Below are 18,148 nucleotides of genomic sequence, written 5' to 3' on the forward strand. Positions count from 1 at the left end.
CAGATAAAAATTTTATATATATATAAACACACACACACACATATATATATGATCTGCTGTTAAATTTACATTTTCAATAAGGAGTTTAATTCAGATATTTATATTTCTTAGAAATGGGGCTTCCTACCACCTGAAATGAGTTGAGGTGCTTCTGGTTTTAAGCGAGTTCAATATTTAAACTCTCTGTTCTTCACCCCTGATTTTCAGAGTTAATTCATTCCGCAGCAGGAGTTCGCTGTTGCCGTTCCCTGGAGGTGGAATAGCAGCCCTGGGAATTGCTGGTGTCTTCCCAGAAGCTCTCCCAGCGGTTCCTGGTGCATTCCAGGCGCTGGCAGGATTCCAAGGATTGCCCAGGAACACCAAGCTGGTGTAAACACGAGGCAGAGATGGTATCAATGCCATAAATCTCACACATCACCCCCTGCCAATATCAACCTGACTCTGTGTGTTTTTTTTTTTTTACCCAATTATAGTGCAATTATTGTCTTAAACTGGCACAAACTGGTGGCAGGAAGGCCTTGGGGTGCTGCACTCGGGGATATTGGAGGCCTTTTCCAACCTAAAAAAATTCCACCATTCTGTGATTCTTGGCCATTTTCTTATTCTTGGGGAAAAAAAAAAAAAGGCAAAATAATCGCTCTGGTGTTGTGTTGCTGTAGAAAATATAGTGCCTGGGGGTTCAGTGGAGTGTCAGTTGAAGGACATTTTCTTTGGACTCTTACAATAAAACTAGGCAGAGGTATTTTACCTTTTCTCCCTCTTCTTTCAGCTCCAAAAGCGGGTTTGTATCGGCACATACACGACACCAAACCTTTTGTGACTTGGGAGAAGGTTCCAACTAAAACCAGAGGTTTAGTTGAGCACCTTGGAAGGATTAAAGAAATCTTTTATTGATTGTGGTCCGAGGCTGGAATTGTAGAAGAAAAATACTGAAAATCAGATTTTTCTCTTCTCTCCTACATTCAATATGTTATTTAAATTTTAATTTTCTAAACTGCTTTGTACAGAAGTGCTCAAGAAAAGAAAAACCACTGCTTGTTCCTGAAATCCCTTTTTTTTTTCCTAGAGTAATATTAAGTTCCTGTTTACACCTGGCACAGGTGAGAGAGAGATTTAAACCAGTTGCATGTGATGTGGAGAAGCCGTTCCAAGCTCACGTGTAAAAGCTTTTGCTCATCCATGGCTTTGCCAAAGGGCAGTTCTTTGAGGAAATGGAATATTTGCAGAAGAGAATAGGGAATTTAGCTGGAAAAAAAATTTAAATTTAGCTGGAAATGCAACGGATTTTGAGATGGGATAACTTTATTTTCTACAGATGATCAGGGATTCTGAATTTGAAGCGAACGTCAGTTTGGGCTATAAGAGGAATGTGATGTAATGCAGCTTTCATTGGATGTTTTCTCCTTGCAAATACCTCACTCCAGTGGTACTTCTCGGGTTTATCGTGTTAATCAGACGTTATTTTGTTAATCAGACATTATTTTCATTTCAGAGTCACAGCAGTTGGGTGGATTGTGTAGTCAGACACCTCCGTGTCTCCCAGTCATTCCCATCACACCTCCCCGTGCCAGCATTATCCCCGGAGCTAAAGGATGTTGTCATTCCCAGCTCTGTTTGTGCTTTGCTTCTCTAAGATCTCAGATAAAGAACTCCATAATTTCTTGTAATTAAGCCCCAGATTTCATCCCAGCCATTGCTGAGGGTGCTGTGGGTGAACCTAAAGGAACGTGTTTAAAAATGATGTTGATGAGTTCAATTTGATTCTGTCAGTGGAGTGTAAAATATGTTTTCCTCTGTTATTCTCTGCTCGTGATAACAGGCAAAAAGTCAAAGAGCAGAGACTTCAACTTGGTGGGTAAGAAAAAGTAAAACTTGTATAAAAAATAGTTTTAATTTGCAGATCCGCAATAATATTTTGGGTTTTTTTTTTTTAACCCTTCAAAATGTTTACTTTTCACCCCCTTTTTGTTTTAAATGTTTAGATTTTTTAAATGCCTGTTTCCCAAAGGGGTTTTTTCTCATTTTTTCCACCCATTTCTTCATTTTGGAGTGGGGTAGGTGACGCCTTATAGATCAAATTTAAAGGAAAACGTGAAAATGGCAGTTTTCCCCTAAGAAATGGGGGAGCCAGGAGATGAGTTTTGCCCTTTTTAGATAAATTCAATTTTCATTTTTTGGCCTCTCTGCTTTGTTGCAGGGAACACCTGATGACGTCGGGTGTTGGGTTTAACTTTTTCAGCCCTGAACACACATACCTTTGTGCCTGTGTATTCCCCAGCTCTTATGTCCCGAAGTGGTATTTAACAGGCTTAACAGGAGCATTTGCAATTATCTAATAGCACCTGAAAATTGCTTTTACTAAATGACAGCAGGAAGTTTCATTTGCATTCTGTATCTCCCTGTTCAATCTGCTAATCCTCCAGCAGGAGCTGCCAGGAAAAACAATGCAGACAGGCTCGAATTTTATTAAAATCAGAAATCAAGCTTCCTACTTTTCTGTTACACACTGTAAGGTGAACCTTAAAACCTCCTGGAATATATTAATTAGTTCAGCCATTGTGTGCCTGGTTGTTTTCTTGAGGTGTTCTTTATTCTGTTTTTTTTTTTTTAATATGAGCAGCCCTTCCCTCTTGGGTTGTTTTCCCTCCCTCCAGGAAAGCTGGAGCTCCGTGTTTCCTCTTGTTTATATAAGTTAATCTTCCACGTTGTGACAGCTTTTCCCCTTCATTAACGAGGGCTCCTAATTGGCCCTAATGAAACATTTACTCACGCTGCCTGATAATATTATATGAAAGCACAACAGAGATGAGAGGCTCTGAAGAAAACAAGCGTTTTAAAGATTGCAGATAAGATATGAAAGCCATTTTTTGGCCAATATTTTCCTATTTTATTTGAGAAGGGCTCCTGGTGCAGCTGTGTAACCAAGCCCACGTCAAACAACATCCATTATTTATTGGCCTGGTTGGCAAACAAGGACACCTTTGACTACATCAAATCCTGAGGTCGATTTACTGTGCCTTACACCAACCAAAGAGTGGCCTTTTTGTGTTTATATTCTCTGAATTTTTCCATTTGGCATCGGCTTGTCCAGGGAAAGCGATAGGAACTCGGGGGAGGGGGGGGGCAGGAGAGAGCCTGGATTTGTAGAAAACTGGCACAGGTGTAATTGTGCCTTTTATTTGCTATCCAGGTGCTTCAGATCCAGTTACACACCAGCTTCCCCATAAAGGGAAAGTTTCCTTAACCCAGCAGGAGCTGCAGAAGGTCCAGGCTGAGGGGATGAGTTTTGCAAATGCTCTGCCATTGGAATAATTCAGTTCCAAATGCAGAGGAAAACTGAAATAATTAAATGCTGTCGAGCTGCCTGAAATTTGATTAAACTCTCCACACTTGATTAAAACTGGGTTGCTAATTTATAAATATCTTGAGATATTCAAAGGGCTGAAGTGTCTCCAAGGCCAGGCTGGATGGGGCTTGGAGCAGCCTGGTCTAGTGGAAGGTGTGGAAGTGGAAGGGAGTGGAACAAGATGAGCTTTTAATGTCCCTTCCAATCCAAGCATTCCATGATTCCATGAGAAACAGAATTATTTTACAAGGAATCCATGAAGAAGGACGTTGGCCCCCCAAAAAGATTCTCCTCATGTTGTTGCCAACATCACTCAAGCAGCCTCTGTGCATTAAGGAGCCCTCTTGGAGTCAGGAAAACTGGATCCCTGATGGTCCAGGGACACAGGATAATTAGGATCAGGAATGTGTGGCTCTGAAAATTGCTGCCTCCTTGTACTGGAGTTGTATTTTTAACTCCACACATTGAGGGGACCTGTTTGCTTCATTAGGTTCATTAGGAACCTCTAATTAGGAGGCTGAGGGTTGTCTTTGCTCTTCCAGGTTCCCTTGCTCCTGATTAGTGCTTCTATTTTGGGCACAGCTTGTGTGGAAAGCTTGGATATCTGTGGAGTGTGGAATATATATTTCACCTGGAGTGGTTTGGTCCTGCCCATTATTCACTGGATAATGATTTTCCCTTGGAAGAGAAGTAAACTCATTCTCATGGAAGGACTGAGCAGCCTCATTCCTTCACTTTTTGTCTTTTTTTTTGTCTTTTGTGGCATTGGGATGAGCCAAACCGTGTAGTTCAGGTGCTTCTCTGGATATTTTGTTATAAACCCCAAATTTTTATCTTAGTTTTCAATATGAATAAGGACATAGAGTGTTTCAGCTAATTAGTTTCTTCCAAACAGAATTATAATGATTGGTTTCCGGTTTGTTTTCCACAGGTTCTTCTACTTAATGCTTTAGATTCTGGGCTGTAATCAGAAGAAATCTGGACCATCCTGCAGAAAATCGTGTTGGAGGTGCACTGGGAGCAGAGGTGAGCTGAGGCTTCCTCAGGATCTACTGAAATATGGTCATAAAGCCAGGATTTAACAAGCAGATCTTCAGTAGGATAGCAAAATTCACTATTAAAATCACAATTAAATGCTCAGTTCATAAAATTGAACTTTCTGGTGTTCGATTTGTCGGCGAAACCATCTCAGTTGGAAAAAGAAACAACAAACCAAACCAAAAAATATAGGAAAAAGTGGGAAATTCTGTGTCTCCTCTGCCGTGGTGACTTTTTCAGTTCGGTGCCTGGGCCTGGGCAGGGTGTGTGTTGGGAGGGTTTGGAGGGAATGCCCTTGGCACCCCAATGCCCTTGGCATCCCAAAGCAACACCTCTGGTTTGGCTGGAGCCTCCACTCCAGCTTGTTTGTCCTGCTGGGAATTTGCATGGGTGGAGCGAGGCTGATCCTGCTTTTTTTCATCTCCCAACCAGCCTTCGTTGTCACTGCAGTCTGCCACAAATCCCTGCGTGTGTGTGCACATCCAAACATCCAAACTGACCAAAATGTTCAGTGCTTAATCCTCCTCCTCTATAAAGCCTTAGCAGAGGAGCCAGGGGGGACCAAATAAATGTATTTTTGTGTCATTTTATCTCCTCCCTCTGAACTTTCCGCCCTGGGCTTCTCCAACCCTTGTCTGCCATTCCCAGGTTTTTCCTCAGCATTTCCTTGGGATGCACTTCAAATAAATCTGATTTACCCTCAGAATTAGATTGTGGAGCTTATCTGAAGTCAACAGCCTTACATTGATCTGTCTCAGATAAGGAATTGGTTTGGGCTCGAGGCTGTTGGTGTTAAAAATGACATTTCCCTGCTTTTTTGCTCCCTTTAATAATATTATATTCCAGTTTCAAGCAGGATATAAAGGAGTTCAGTTTTCATGTCGATTTTTAGGAGACCTTTCAAGGAATCTTTGAGGTTGACATCGGTTGGAAGGGCAAACAGATGAGAGGAATAACGTGAACTTGAATTTTGTGGAAGTTTCAGGATTCTGGCCAGCAGAAGGCACTCCCAGCTCAGCTTTGTGTCGTTCAGCAGCTCAGACTCGCTGCCTTTAGACCTCCCCACGGAATTCCCAAGGCTCCAGCCGTATTTCATGGGAAATTTGTTGTTCTCCACCCTCGGTTCCTCAGATTTCCCCAAAATAATGTGTTTTCTTCCTTTGCCAGGGCTGACTTTGGCTTTCCATGTGCAATAATCCTCAGCATGTCCTTGTTCCATCCCACTCTGGCCGGGGCCTTTCTCCTGCTCTTCCTCCTTCCAGGAATTTGGGTTTCAGCTGAGAACATCAACTTTTACGACGTGAGGCCTCCCCTGGACCGTAAGTAGGGACTTCTTTTTTTTTTTATTTTACATATATCTGCAATTTTCCCTTCATATTTTAGCTCAATATAATATAATATTTAGCTTAGTATTATAGTTACTCCCCATATTCTTCCAATCTTTTGGGGTTTAGGTGTTTTTCCCCTTCAAACACGAGAAAAAGTTTAAAATAACCATTTTGCTTTCCAACCCACAGCGCTTTATTTCAAATATTTTACAAGTTGACTGAAAACAAACAATTGCAGGCACTGCTAAATAAGGAGTTCACATTTTAAGGTCTTTCCCGTTTTATTCTATTTTTCTGGCTCTGAAATGTCTCCCCACAGAGCAGATTATGCAGTGGGTTTCTCATAAATAATACAGGACAGGTGGTTTTTGTCTTTTATCTCGTTGGGGGTTTTGTGAAGGGAAAGAATAGGTGTTCTGTGTGCAATTAATTCAGTCTGAAGGTAATTAAAAACCTTGTGGGACCTGTGAAGCCAGTTGTCACTAATAGCATCATTTTTTTTGGCCTCTTATCTGGCATCAGAAGGGTTCTCTCCCTTCATTTTCATTATCTGCATCATTAAAACAGTCAGGAGAGGCAGATAAATTAGATATCTGTGTGCATCTAGGGAGCTGTGCACCTTAAAATAATTGATTTAAATAATGTAAATAAGATTTTAAGCCAGTCCTCCTGATCCCTTTGTTAAAAGGATCCAACTTCTCCTTCAGAGTTGAAAATCAAGCTCTGAAGCTGCTTTTTAAGATACCTTTTTTTCCCTCATCAAAGGAATCCAGAGCCATTTGAATGTGGATTGAGCTTGTGTGTCTGTGCAAACCTCCACGAGGATGTAAATAAACTGTTCTCTCTCTCCTGCTTTTCCCACTTAAGTGATTTATTTTGGTTTGGGAGAGAATGAAAACACGAGGATGCATTTTAAAGTTCAGGCCTTGCAAAACCAGTTGAAAACGTAAAACTTCTTTTATTCATCCAACAGTAGAAATATCCTGGAAAATATGCAAATGTGTGAGTTTTTTATATGCGTGTACAGGAAATATTTTGAACGTTCTATTTTTTTTTTTTCCTCAATGCTTGCAAACTTACTGTGCTTTAATGCTTTTAAAGCCACCCCGTTTCCAGAGAGTTTTAAGTGCTTTACCTGTGAGAATGCAGAGGACAATTACAGCTGTAACAGATGGGCTGAAGATCGATGGTGCCCTGAAAGTAAGTGTGAGTAAGTCTGGACTAATGTGAGACTTAAATGTGACTCATCACCTTGTAGAAGTGTGATTAATGAGATTAATGTGCCAACTGTGGTGCCCTCAGTCTTGTTATTGATGATATGAATCATATAATTTCTGCTGAGGTGAATATTTTGAGCGTTTCAGAGCTCAAAGCAACAGTGAAAAAATTATTTGTATCTATCTCTGCATCTACAAAACATTTTGTGTAACACATAATATGTAACAATACATTATCAATATACTAATTGAAGTCTTAATAATATATCCATATATATAATATCAATAATATTAATTATATATGTCTTTCTATGTGTGTATATATATGTAGTTATAGCTTCCTAGGAGTTAATTTTAAAGATTATTTTTTATTTTAAATCTTGAAAATTGTCTTTGTAGCCTCATCCCACTCCCTTTGGATGCCATCCCAAGATTTAATGGCTTCCTTGTGAGCAGCAGGACCTGAATAACCAATATCATACCTGTATGAGGGAGTGATGGATCCATAGGAAAGAATGGAAATATGTTTCCTCATTTTTCATTGCACTGATATTCCCAGTAATGGTGGGAAAGGGGAAGAAGTAAATTAGAGGGAATGTGTCTGAAACAAAGCGAGAACGTGCTGCCAGAAAGAGCAGAGAATGGAAGATAAATGTGTAAATTATAATGCTAATAAGTAATTGAAATGGTAGCAGCCTCCCTGAAGGTTTGAAGGGTCAGTTAAGCTTCAGATTTCATCACTAATTAATCGCTAAATGCTATTTTAATCGAGCTGAAAATAGCTTTGTGCCGCCAAAATAATGAATTTCCTAGGAATATTTTTCCGAATCGCGTGAAGTTTTTAAACACGTACTTAATGCAAATAAACCTCTCAAAATCTTATTTTCCAGGCACTCGGTACTGCTTGACAGTCCATCTCTTCACGGACCACGGGAAGAGCACGTCAGTCACCAAAAAATGTGCCACGGGGGAGGAATGTCACCTCGTCGGCTGCCACCGGCACGGAGAAAGTGGCCACACAGTAAGAGCTCCTCTTGCCCTACTCCTTGAGGAAGAGCAGCACAAGTTGGGCTGGAGTTTTGCATTCCAGGACTCGTTTTTCTTGCTGAGCCGAGCGGGATGTGCCAAGATCCGCTCTGTGGTGTTTAACAATAGAAGTGGGGTTTCTGCAGCCCTTCCTTCCTCCTTCCCTGTTCGTGTGGGACAGGGTGGGACAATAAGTCTTGAAGGAACACCTGAGCTTTCTAGGGCATGGCTGGGGTGTACCCAAGGAGGTTTGGGAGTTCTCAGCGAGGTTGTGCAACACTCTGTCTTGAGTTTTTGTTCCATGAGAAAGAGCTAAAACTGCTGCCTTCTCTCATCCTTGGGTGATGGGTGGGAGTTTATTCTTAATAATCAAACATAGCTCACCAAGGTATTATTTCCTGCTGTAAATAACCCACTAATTCCTCAGTAGCTGTGAAGATTAATTATGTTATTTTTACCATGAAATGTTTCAGACACCAAAAGCAAAGCAGACAACATCCATGTTAAATATCAACGGATCTGTCCATGTTAAATATCAAAAGATCTGTCTGTATTAATTATAAAAGGATCTGTACGTTTTCTGACACGATTTCCAGTGATTCCAACAGGTTTTGGTGGATTGAGGGAATGAAATGACTTTGCAACCTGCCTTCTATTTTCATGGAATCATAAAATCACAGGCTGGTTTGGGTTTGGGTTGGAAGGGACCTTAAAGATCATCTTGTTCCAAGCCCCTGTCACGGGCAGGGACTTTATCTTAGAACAGTTCTTTGCCTTTGGATTAGATAAAAATTGGCATTTTATTCATTTATTCTCTTGGCTGTTCTAGTAAGGAGGGTCAAGTAAGGAAAATTGTTTTCAGACTCCCTTTTGGAAGTCAGCTGTGTCAGTGGTTCTATGGCACCAGAAACTGAAAAACAAAGTACGAATTCAGCACTCAAAGCAACACTGAATATAAAAGCTGAGGGTAAAAATGAATGAGAACAACAGTTTTTTACAGCCAGAATTTTTTAGTTTAAAAAGCTGAAACCTGAAATGTTCAAATGCAGATTTTTAGCTCATGTGTTGGAAGGGGAGCTAAAATAGGGCTCTATTTTCTCCAGTGTTGGTGCACTTGTCACTGTGTGACATCCTGTCCCAGCCTGGTGACACCACCAGGGGATGAGTTGCTCCGGGAAGGCTGTGCCCAAGATTTGGAAGAGATTTGATTGGTGTGTGTGTTTGATTTGGGGATGATTTGCAGCATAAATGCTCCTTCTGCTGCTCTGAGCCAGGCTGCCAAGTGGAGGTGATGGGTCTGTTCAGCTCAACTTGGCAACCAATTGAAGGAACATTCACAGAATCACAGGATATGCTGAGTTGGAAGGGATCATCCAGGATCCAACAGGATCATCCAGTCCAACCCTTAGGCCTGCACAGACACCCCAACAATCCCACCCTGTCCCTCAGAGCGTTGTCCAAACCCTCCTGGAGCTCTGGCAGCCTTGGGGCCGTGCCCACTGCCCTGGGGAGCCTGGTCAGTGCCCAACCACCCTCTGGGGGAAGAACCTTTCCCTGATATCCAACCACCCTCTGGGGGAAGAACCTTTTCCCGAGATCCACCTAAACCTCCCTGACACAGTTCCAGCCATTCCTTTGGGTCTGTCATGGATCACAAGAATAAAGAGATCAGTACCTGCCCCTCTGCTTCCCCTCCCCAAGCCCCTGCTGAGCTCCCCTGTGTCCAGTGACGATCTTTTTCCCCCCCCCCAGGAATGTGTTTCCTGCTGTGAGGGCATGATCTGCAACGTGGAGATCCCAACCAACGACACCAACGCCGTGTTCGCCGTCCTGCCCGCCCGGAGGACGTCGGGTGGCAGCAGGAGGACAGTCAGCGTGGCAGTGCTGGTGTCAGCCGTGATGGTCACCCTGTCCTGACCCTGCACCCCTGCCACACACCTCTTTGGGCCATCACAACTGTCAGGATCTTCAAGGAGAAATCTCTGGTACTTCTTAATTACAGAAAATGCGAGTGCACATCGTGGAGTCCTTGGATATTTTAATGAAGATGCTTCACGTGGCCCCCGGCATTTACAAATATTTACAAATAAACCCCAGGACAACCCACCTGGACTGAACAGGGCGGGGTGAACTCAAGTCCTAATTTACTGGTTTATGATGAAAATACACATTTTCTTGGCATGTTTTTTGGACAGAGAGAACTGTGACAATCACTTTCCCAGCTGAGACGAAAGGGAACTTTCCATGGACGATGTGCCAACGTGGAAACTGCTTTTTAACTGCTTAAAAAGGACCCAGAGTTTCTTGTCTTGGTCAACAGGTGTATTTAAGCTTCTTTTAGTCGTGGTTTTCATAGAGAACATATATGAGAGGACTTCTTCTGCTTTGATCAGAGCTATAATTCCTACTGCCAATAATACGAAACGATCCTTTATATCTTGCTTTTCTTCAAAATGTGTCACCCTCCAGTTTTGAACCGGTGTGAAATGATGGAGGATTCCTAAAAATGACCAGAATTCCTGATCCCCTGCCCCCAGGGGATGATTTTCTTGCAATTGAGTCTCACCTCAGCTGGATTTTCACCTTTGTGATATTGGAATCCCACGACTTTGAAATTGCAGCTACAACCAGGCAGCTTTGTTGTCATAAAAATTGTAAGTGGGCACTTGGTATAAATAAAGAGAGAAGTCTCTGTTCTCTCTTGATTTGCAAGAAGTTTCTCCCAGAAATGTTATTGCCCTTGATGGATTTTCTAGGTCAGCACTGTTGGATACCCCAGGCCTCTGGGGATCATCCTTGTGTAGCTTTGTTTGAAAAGTCTGGGCCAATATTCTGCTTTTCCTGACAATATTCTGGGGTTTAATGTGGTTTATTTGCATAGTTGGACTGTCTGACTCCTCATTTAGGTGGTTGTTCACCTCGTTCATCAATTAGATGAACAGCTGCAAATCTGACAAACAGCAGAGTTTAGATAATGCACATTATCATACATTAATTTATTTGAGAAAACTGATTTTCAGGCACTCCATAGTGTCTGTATTTCAGCTTGGGGTTCACAGGTGTTGGAACTCAAATATGTTCAATTTAATGCCTAAATTAGCCACACCTTTTGGAAATTATGTTCCTGCCTATGCACACCCATAACTTTAAATGCCCTTTGAACCTGAAAATAATTCATGAATAATGGCAAATCCCTCAATTTGTGCAGCTGAGGAAAGAGAAGTGTATTTTTTATGATATGTAAGTGTAATATGATTTTTTTTATTATTATTTACATTGCACTGAACAGCCTATAGAAGGTTTATTTTTAAAAGCTTAAATACTGATAAATTCTTCACTATTCAGTGTTGTTTGTATGATGTTTCCTGTGTGCTGTGTTACTGGTTTATATCTTCTCCAGAAATGGCACTTTTAATTAAAAATATTCAAATATTTGCTGGTGGAAAATATCTGTGGTGACAAAAATTGTTTCATAACTCCTGGCAAAATCTTAGTTTGAATTAAAATCTCTCCTGGCCTCAGTATAGTTTAGAATTTCATCTGCTTTGGATTTTCCCAGTTTTGGGGAATATTTACAGATGCCAATCCTCCCTTTTTGGAGGGTGATTCATCCTGGTAGAGGCACTCTGTGCCCAGAGACATTAAAAAGGACAAGAAAACTTGATTAATTTGCATTTCTCAAATTTTGATTGCCGGAATCATTACTAAAGTGCAGTTTTGTGGTGTTCAAGTGGAAATAAAATTTACTGTTATATTTCATAGAATATCCTGAGTTGGATCCGCAAGGATCATCGAAGCAAATCCCATCAAAAGAAGATGAAGGTTTAAAAAGAATAAATTAAAAATATAACTATTTCAGAGCACAAAGCCATTTCTCTAGAGCGGGAAGACAGAAAGGAATAAATATGTTTAACATTCATAATTATTTTAGAGTATTTCTATTTTGTGGCGATTTGTTAAGGTCATTTTTAGCATCATCAGTTTTCTGTGTTGAGTTGCTTTTGAAGGAAGGAAAATTCGAGGTTTGATGAGATTTGTGCAAAAAGAAAGGGACTTTTTTTAGCTTTATGGGTGCTTTTTGGGATATTTATTGGATTTTTTTTTTTTTTGGATCCACTATCCCAGGTTATCAGCCTGTATTGGCAGTAAATCAAATTCTTTACAAATGTCTGATGGAGAACATTATATTAATGAGTTTTCCCTGCAGCACCCCCCAAAGTGGGAGATCATTCCTCCAGTCTGGAAAGCAGCCCATGAGAGTTGTCAGTGAGAAGGAATTCCTGGAATTGAGGTTTTTCTCTTTGTTCTTGGGTCAGAACAGAACATCCTGGGGTTTATTTGGTTTTTTTGGCAGTTGGTTTCTTGGTCTTTGGGGCTGGTTTGGTTTTGGGGGGTTTTCTGGAAAGAGTTTTTGAAGGGTTTTGTGGGTTTTTTGAGGGTCTTTTTTATTTTGTTTTTTTTGTTTGTTTGTTTTTTGAAAGAATTATTTTACATGGATGGAGACAGTAGGACATGAATTGAAAGAGCTGAGAGAAATTGTTGCAGGTTCTGCTCCTGTGAATGGTTCACTTCCATCTTGTTAGATAATGTTGGGATTTATTTGGGACAAGAAGAAGTGGGAAGAGCAAACCTGCATTTTTTCCAGAAGAAATTACATATGAAAAATATTCTAACATATTTCTAGTTAAGATATTGAGGTAGGAAATGAAAGTGTGACACTGTTACTTTTTAAACCCAAATTGTCCTTTGCCCTTTGTCTCCTTACAGGATTTTTTTAAGTTGTTTAGATCCACAGGTAGCACTTGTTCAAAGGAAAGCTTTCAATTTGCTTTTAGAGGACTGTAATTTGATTATAATTTCATGGTTGAACTCATTTGTGCATTTGCAGGCAGGTTTCAAAGGGCTACTTGAACTTAATTTCAGGTTTCCTTTGGTGTTTTCCATAGTTGTCATCTCTGTGGAAGTAAAGTTTTGGAGAATGTCAGAGAATCCCAGAATGGTTTGGGTTGGAAGGGACCTTAAAGCTCTTATTTATGTGTGTNCAAACAGCAAGTGATCAGGAGTTTGACATGAGTGTGGGATTTCATAGGTCAAACTCATGTATATACATATATATGTATAATATACATATATATGTGTGTATCTATTATGCTGTAATGGCTGGATTTTACCTAAAGGGAATTATCTGATGCTTATGAATTTAAGGGGATTTTAATATTGCTTTAAGTCCATATATGAAGAGTTAGTAAAATTTAAAGTAATTAGATGAAAAGTAATGAAAATAGATTAAAAGAACCTGGTGAATACTTGATTATAGTTTTCATTTATCAGTGAGAGATCAGTCCCTCTCTCTGTGACTTTGGTCCAGAAAATTCAGAAATTCAGAAAATGCTTTGACTAATCCAAGTTTAAATGTTTCTCTTAAACCTAATGTGGTTTCAGCCCTAAATGTCAAAAATCAGTGATTTGGCTGAGTGCCATTTGACTCCCAATGTATTCCTTTCTGTTTGTGCATTATTTCTGTTCCTGAGCTATAAAGGAGTGTTCCACTCACACACATAAAACATGTCAAGTAATCCCAGACATGCTCTGGACACACAGTGATCCTCCTTTTCTTCACATGGACTATTAATATTTCCTAATAACTGAAGGTTTTAAGTCACATCTGTCCATCCCTGAGTCTCAGGGTTTTCAGCAGCTGAAATGTTAAATTTTGAAGGTTTCATTTGAAACATTTCCCAGTTAGAATATCCTAGAATTTCATATATAATGATCCCAGAGTGGTTTGGGTTGGAGGGGACTTTAAAGCTCATCAGCATAAAGGTTGTTGTGAGGAGTGTGGTGTTTGGTGAGGTCAGTATTCCATGGAGGGACAGGACACAGGGAATGGCTTCCCACTGCCAGATGGTTAGATGGGATATTGGGAAGGAATTCCTGGCTGGGAGGGTGGGGAGGCCCTGGCCCAGGTTGCCCAGAGAAGCTGTGGCTGCCCCTGGATCCCTGGAAATGTCCCAGGCCAGGTTGGACAGGGCTTGGAGCAACCTGGGCTAGTGGAAGGTGTCCTGTCCATGGCAGGGGTGGGACTGGATGAGCTTCAAGGTCCCTTCCAACCCAAACCATTCTGGGATTCCTTTTTTTTGCATCATAAAGTGTCAAACATCACCCTGAGCCTGATCATCTCCTGGATCATCAGGAGAGCTGGCAAGGCCCTTCACAGGGGAGCTTTGTTTCACTGCCTCCCTCACCGAAAAATAACCTAAAATAAGTGTGGGAAAAAGGGGAAATCCTGTAGAAATAGGAGGATTAGGAGAGTGCAAGAAACAGGAGAGGACGAGCGAGGAAGGGTGGTGGGACAGCGACGTCTGAGCTGTCCCTGCACAGCCTGGGGAGGGGCTGGGTGGCCCCACTCTTTGGAAAAACCAATTACAGAGAACTCTGAGAGTCGATGGGGGGGAGGGAAGGCAAAACACGGTGGCAGCATGAGGGAACTTGACTTCTGGAAGTGCTCTTTCCAGCAGGATGAAAGCGCGGTGGCGGTTCCGGAAATCGCCGCAGTGATTCATCTCTAACTGCAGGGTGGGGGCTGGATTGGAAACCTGAGACCTTTTTTTTTTTTGGCTGGGCCAGAGAGAGAAGATCCGTGGGGAGGTGGGAGTTTGAACATCCCAGTTGTGACAGTGGATGCAGTGACACTGGGTGTTGGAATCAGAGGAGCTGAATGTGGTTGGTGATGCTTCCGGAGACACCTGGATTCCAGAAAATAAGTTATCCAGGGGAAAATCCTGCCCTCCACGAGGACTTGGGCACTGCACAGGTATCAGGACTATTTTCCATCTGTCATCAGAGCATCCCAAACAGTCATTATGCCTGAGCTTCCCTGCAACTGCTGCGGAATTTGCTGTCCTGAGGCGAGGAATTTCGGAGCTCCCTGACCTGACCTCCAGCCCTGGCTGCCATTAAATCCTGTAAATCTCTCAGGTATGAAAATCCAGCACGGGGAGGTGATTTTGGAGATAGTAAAAGTGACTGAATCGTGGTGGGTTTGGGGTTTTTTTTCTTTGTTGTTTTATTTTTGACCAGAAAAAGATGGAGAGCAAACCTTTGGAGAAGGATCTTAGGGGTATAGATAAAAGAACGATCTGATGGATAAAAGTGATTGATGGATTCCAAAACTGATACACTAATTTAATTTTTCCAGGTGTTTTATAATTGAGATTAAAAGGTTCTGGTATATTTAGATTACTTGAAAAAGTCCCTGATCAGAGATGGAAAATAAAGGTCTCTGCAGGTTGAGGTGCTCTTATGCCTCTGCTTCCCTCTCCCTGGATTTGGGGGGGGCAAAACCTGTTTGGCCTTAAGGTCCATCAAGAACTTGCTCCCTTTCATCTTCCAGAAGGCATTTAGGTGCTGCTTTAAATCATGGAATCAAGAGGTTTGGGTTGGAGGGGACCTTAAAAATCACCTTATTTGAACCACCCCAACATGGGCAGGGACACTTTCCACTATCCCAGATTGCTCCAAGCTCTGTCCAACCTGGCCTTGGACACTGCCAGGGATGGAACAGCCACAGCTTCTCTGGGCAACCTGTTGCCATAATAATTATTAACTATTTATTTAATGGTAATTTAGTGTTAATCTTCACCTGCATGCTCAGCCCTGAGTCTGCTGGAAGCACATCTCCTACACTTCCCCCACAACATCTTCCTTTCCAACAGCTCAGAGCAGCCTCTCTTTACTGTGTCCCAAACTGCCTGAGGTGGTTTGGAGACCTGTTATTAATCTTTCCTCGGAGAAGCAGCTTCCCTTAATAGCTGAAATGGAGCCTAAATACCATCCAGGGTATCTCTTGCTCATCTGACCTGTCTGTGCTGTCTCGTTGCCTCATCCCAGACCATCCCACCACCACCCCACGTGCTGGTGTTGGGCTGATAAAGGCTCCAAAACTGGCAAAGAAACACAAAGTCTTCCCTTTTGAACTTCATTTTCGTGTGCTGATGGATTATTTCTATTTTTTATCATTTTTTCCCTTGTGATGAATCTTTGAAACCCACCAGAACTGTTTTAGGGTGTGACTTTTGGGCTCTGTGGGCTCTTATTTCCCCCATATCACAGGCCATATATGACAACAAGAATCGTGGCACACGTGGGTTTTATTCTGCTTTTTTTTTTTTTTCCTGGCCAAAAGCTGGAGGCAAAACATCCATCAAGGAGGGAAGAATTTATGTGGGGCCTTAGGCTAAAAACTCTCAGGTTTCCTTCTCGCTTGCAAAGTGAAGCAAAAAGATCCATCTGACAAAAAACAAACCAACACCCAAACTTCAGAAAATAAACTGTGGGTGAGTGTTGTGCAGGAAAATTGCTTTGTAGGCAAAAAAAATTTCCATTTTTGGTTTATTCTCGTGACTTGCTTAGGTTTTTAACAGGAAGTGCCTCCACGGGTAAAATAATATATTAAAGCAGAATGATTTTTGTATCCCATTTGTTTCTCCAAACTGCAAGTTTTATTTTAGATTTATTTTTCGTGCCACTGCCTTTTATGAGATTTTGTTAGTTATTTATTTGTCCCTTTAGCCAGATTACACAATATACCTGTACCAGAAGTCATTTTATATACAATAATTTAGTATATACAATTTTATATAGCCTTTTCTGACACTGATGCCCTCCAGAATGAGCTGTTTAAACCCCTGATACTTCCTAGGATAAACCAGTAATTAGTCCTCTGAAAAAGCTTTGCTCATCCCAAAGATTTGGGGGAAAAAATACAGAAATTCATGTTTTTTGAATGTTTGAGTAATTCTAATTATACTCCTGCAGTTCCACCACGTAATTCTCTCTCTATTTGGCCTCCTGTAAAATACATATTTAGTGTGTCAGAGGGGTGCTGGGGATGTATTAGAAGGCACTGAGCCTGGTTTAATTAACTTAAAATTAGAGGAACATTTAATTGTTATCAATGGTAACAATGTTTAAAAGGTTAATAAATGATAATGTTAAAATGTTAATAATATATATAATATTATACACAGTATATAAGTATATATAATTATATATAAATATATATATGTATACATATAAATAGGTACATATAAATATATACATATAGAATTATTTGGAAAGTAATAATAAATAAATAAATAAATATGTTAACATTTGTAATAAATGTTAATGTAATTAAACCAGGGGTTACAATAAGCTGGACATTTGTCATCCCAGCCAGTTTTGTGTAAGCCTGAAATGAGGCTTCTCATGGCATTATAAATTTAATTTCTGGGTCTCTTAAGTACCAAAATGTCCTTTCCAAACTGGAGAAGGGAGGGGGTGGCTGAAGTTCTTTTCTCTTTTAGTATCAAACAGGCTCCTCAGGATCAGATTTTGAAGCTGCTACTTCAAAATACTTTTAAGAGTATTTTACAATACCCTTCAAAACCTGCCCCCCAAAATTATCCAAGCCAACTTTTCCAGCCTGGTAAATCAACGAGCGAAGCTTGAAAGTCTTACCCACGGAGAACAAAAAAAAAAAAAATCCAAATAATTTCTATTGCAGGGAAGATCCCTGTGGTTTTATTGCTGCCAGGGGTGCATTAAGGAGCAGATTTTTGAGGGGTTGAAGCATCTGACTAATCCTGGCTGGATTCAAAGGGAAGGACCAGCAGGAACACGCTTTTCTCAGCTCAAATAAAGCCAGAGCAATTTGTCTCACGTGAAAAGCAGCTTTGCTGGTTTTTTTTGTGCCCCTCCCTCTCATGAGCTGCTCGTCACCGGCCTTAAAGCAGGAACAGGAGTTTCACCCAAAAAATCCATGAAAACTGCTGGCAGGGATCTCTCACGGGCTCATTTTTGATTTTTTCTTCTTTTTTTTATTGTTCTGGGTGTTTTAACTGCAGGTTATAACTGATATATAATAAGGTTATAACTGATGTATAACTGAAGGTTATAATTGATATATAACTGATATATAATAAAGTTATAACTGACATATAACTGATGTTATAACTGAAGGTTTTAACTGATATATAATAAGGTTATAATTGATATATAACTGATGTTATAACTGAAGGTTATAACTGATATATAATAAGGTTATAATTGATATATAACTGATGTTATAACTGAAGGTTATAACTGATATATAATAAGGTTATAACTGATATATAATAAGGTTATAACTGATATAAAACTGATGTTATAAC

At 40.7% G+C, this 18,148-nt stretch overlaps 1 protein-coding gene across 3 annotated transcripts in view; it reads left to right on the top strand.

Annotated features, from left to right (window-relative positions):
- Positions 1-11,842, top strand: part of LYPD6B (LY6/PLAUR domain containing 6B) — a 52,486-nt gene extending 40,644 nt beyond the window's left edge. For 2 of the 3 annotated variants that reach the window (XM_017823721.1, XM_017823720.1), the window contains exons 2-6: positions 4,278-4,372; positions 5,552-5,703; positions 6,814-6,918; positions 7,820-7,950; positions 9,708-11,842. In XM_017823721.1, the coding sequence (XP_017679210.1) occupies positions 5,589-5,703; positions 6,814-6,918; positions 7,820-7,950; positions 9,708-9,872 (516 nt within the window). In that variant the 5' untranslated portion in view covers positions 4,278-4,372; positions 5,552-5,588 and the 3' untranslated portion in view covers positions 9,873-11,842. The remainder of the gene's footprint in view (positions 1-4,277; positions 4,373-5,551; positions 5,704-6,813; positions 6,919-7,819; positions 7,951-9,707) is intronic. The other variant, XM_017823722.1, reaches the window with a different exon arrangement.
- Positions 11,843-18,148: the final 6,306 nt, after the last annotated feature.

Source organism: Lepidothrix coronata, unplaced genomic scaffold (genome assembly GCF_001604755.1).
Source record: "Lepidothrix coronata isolate B3197 unplaced genomic scaffold, Lepidothrix_coronata-1.0 Scaffold105, whole genome shotgun sequence".
In the NCBI taxonomy this organism is placed as follows: domain Eukaryota; kingdom Metazoa; phylum Chordata; class Aves; order Passeriformes; family Pipridae; genus Lepidothrix; species Lepidothrix coronata.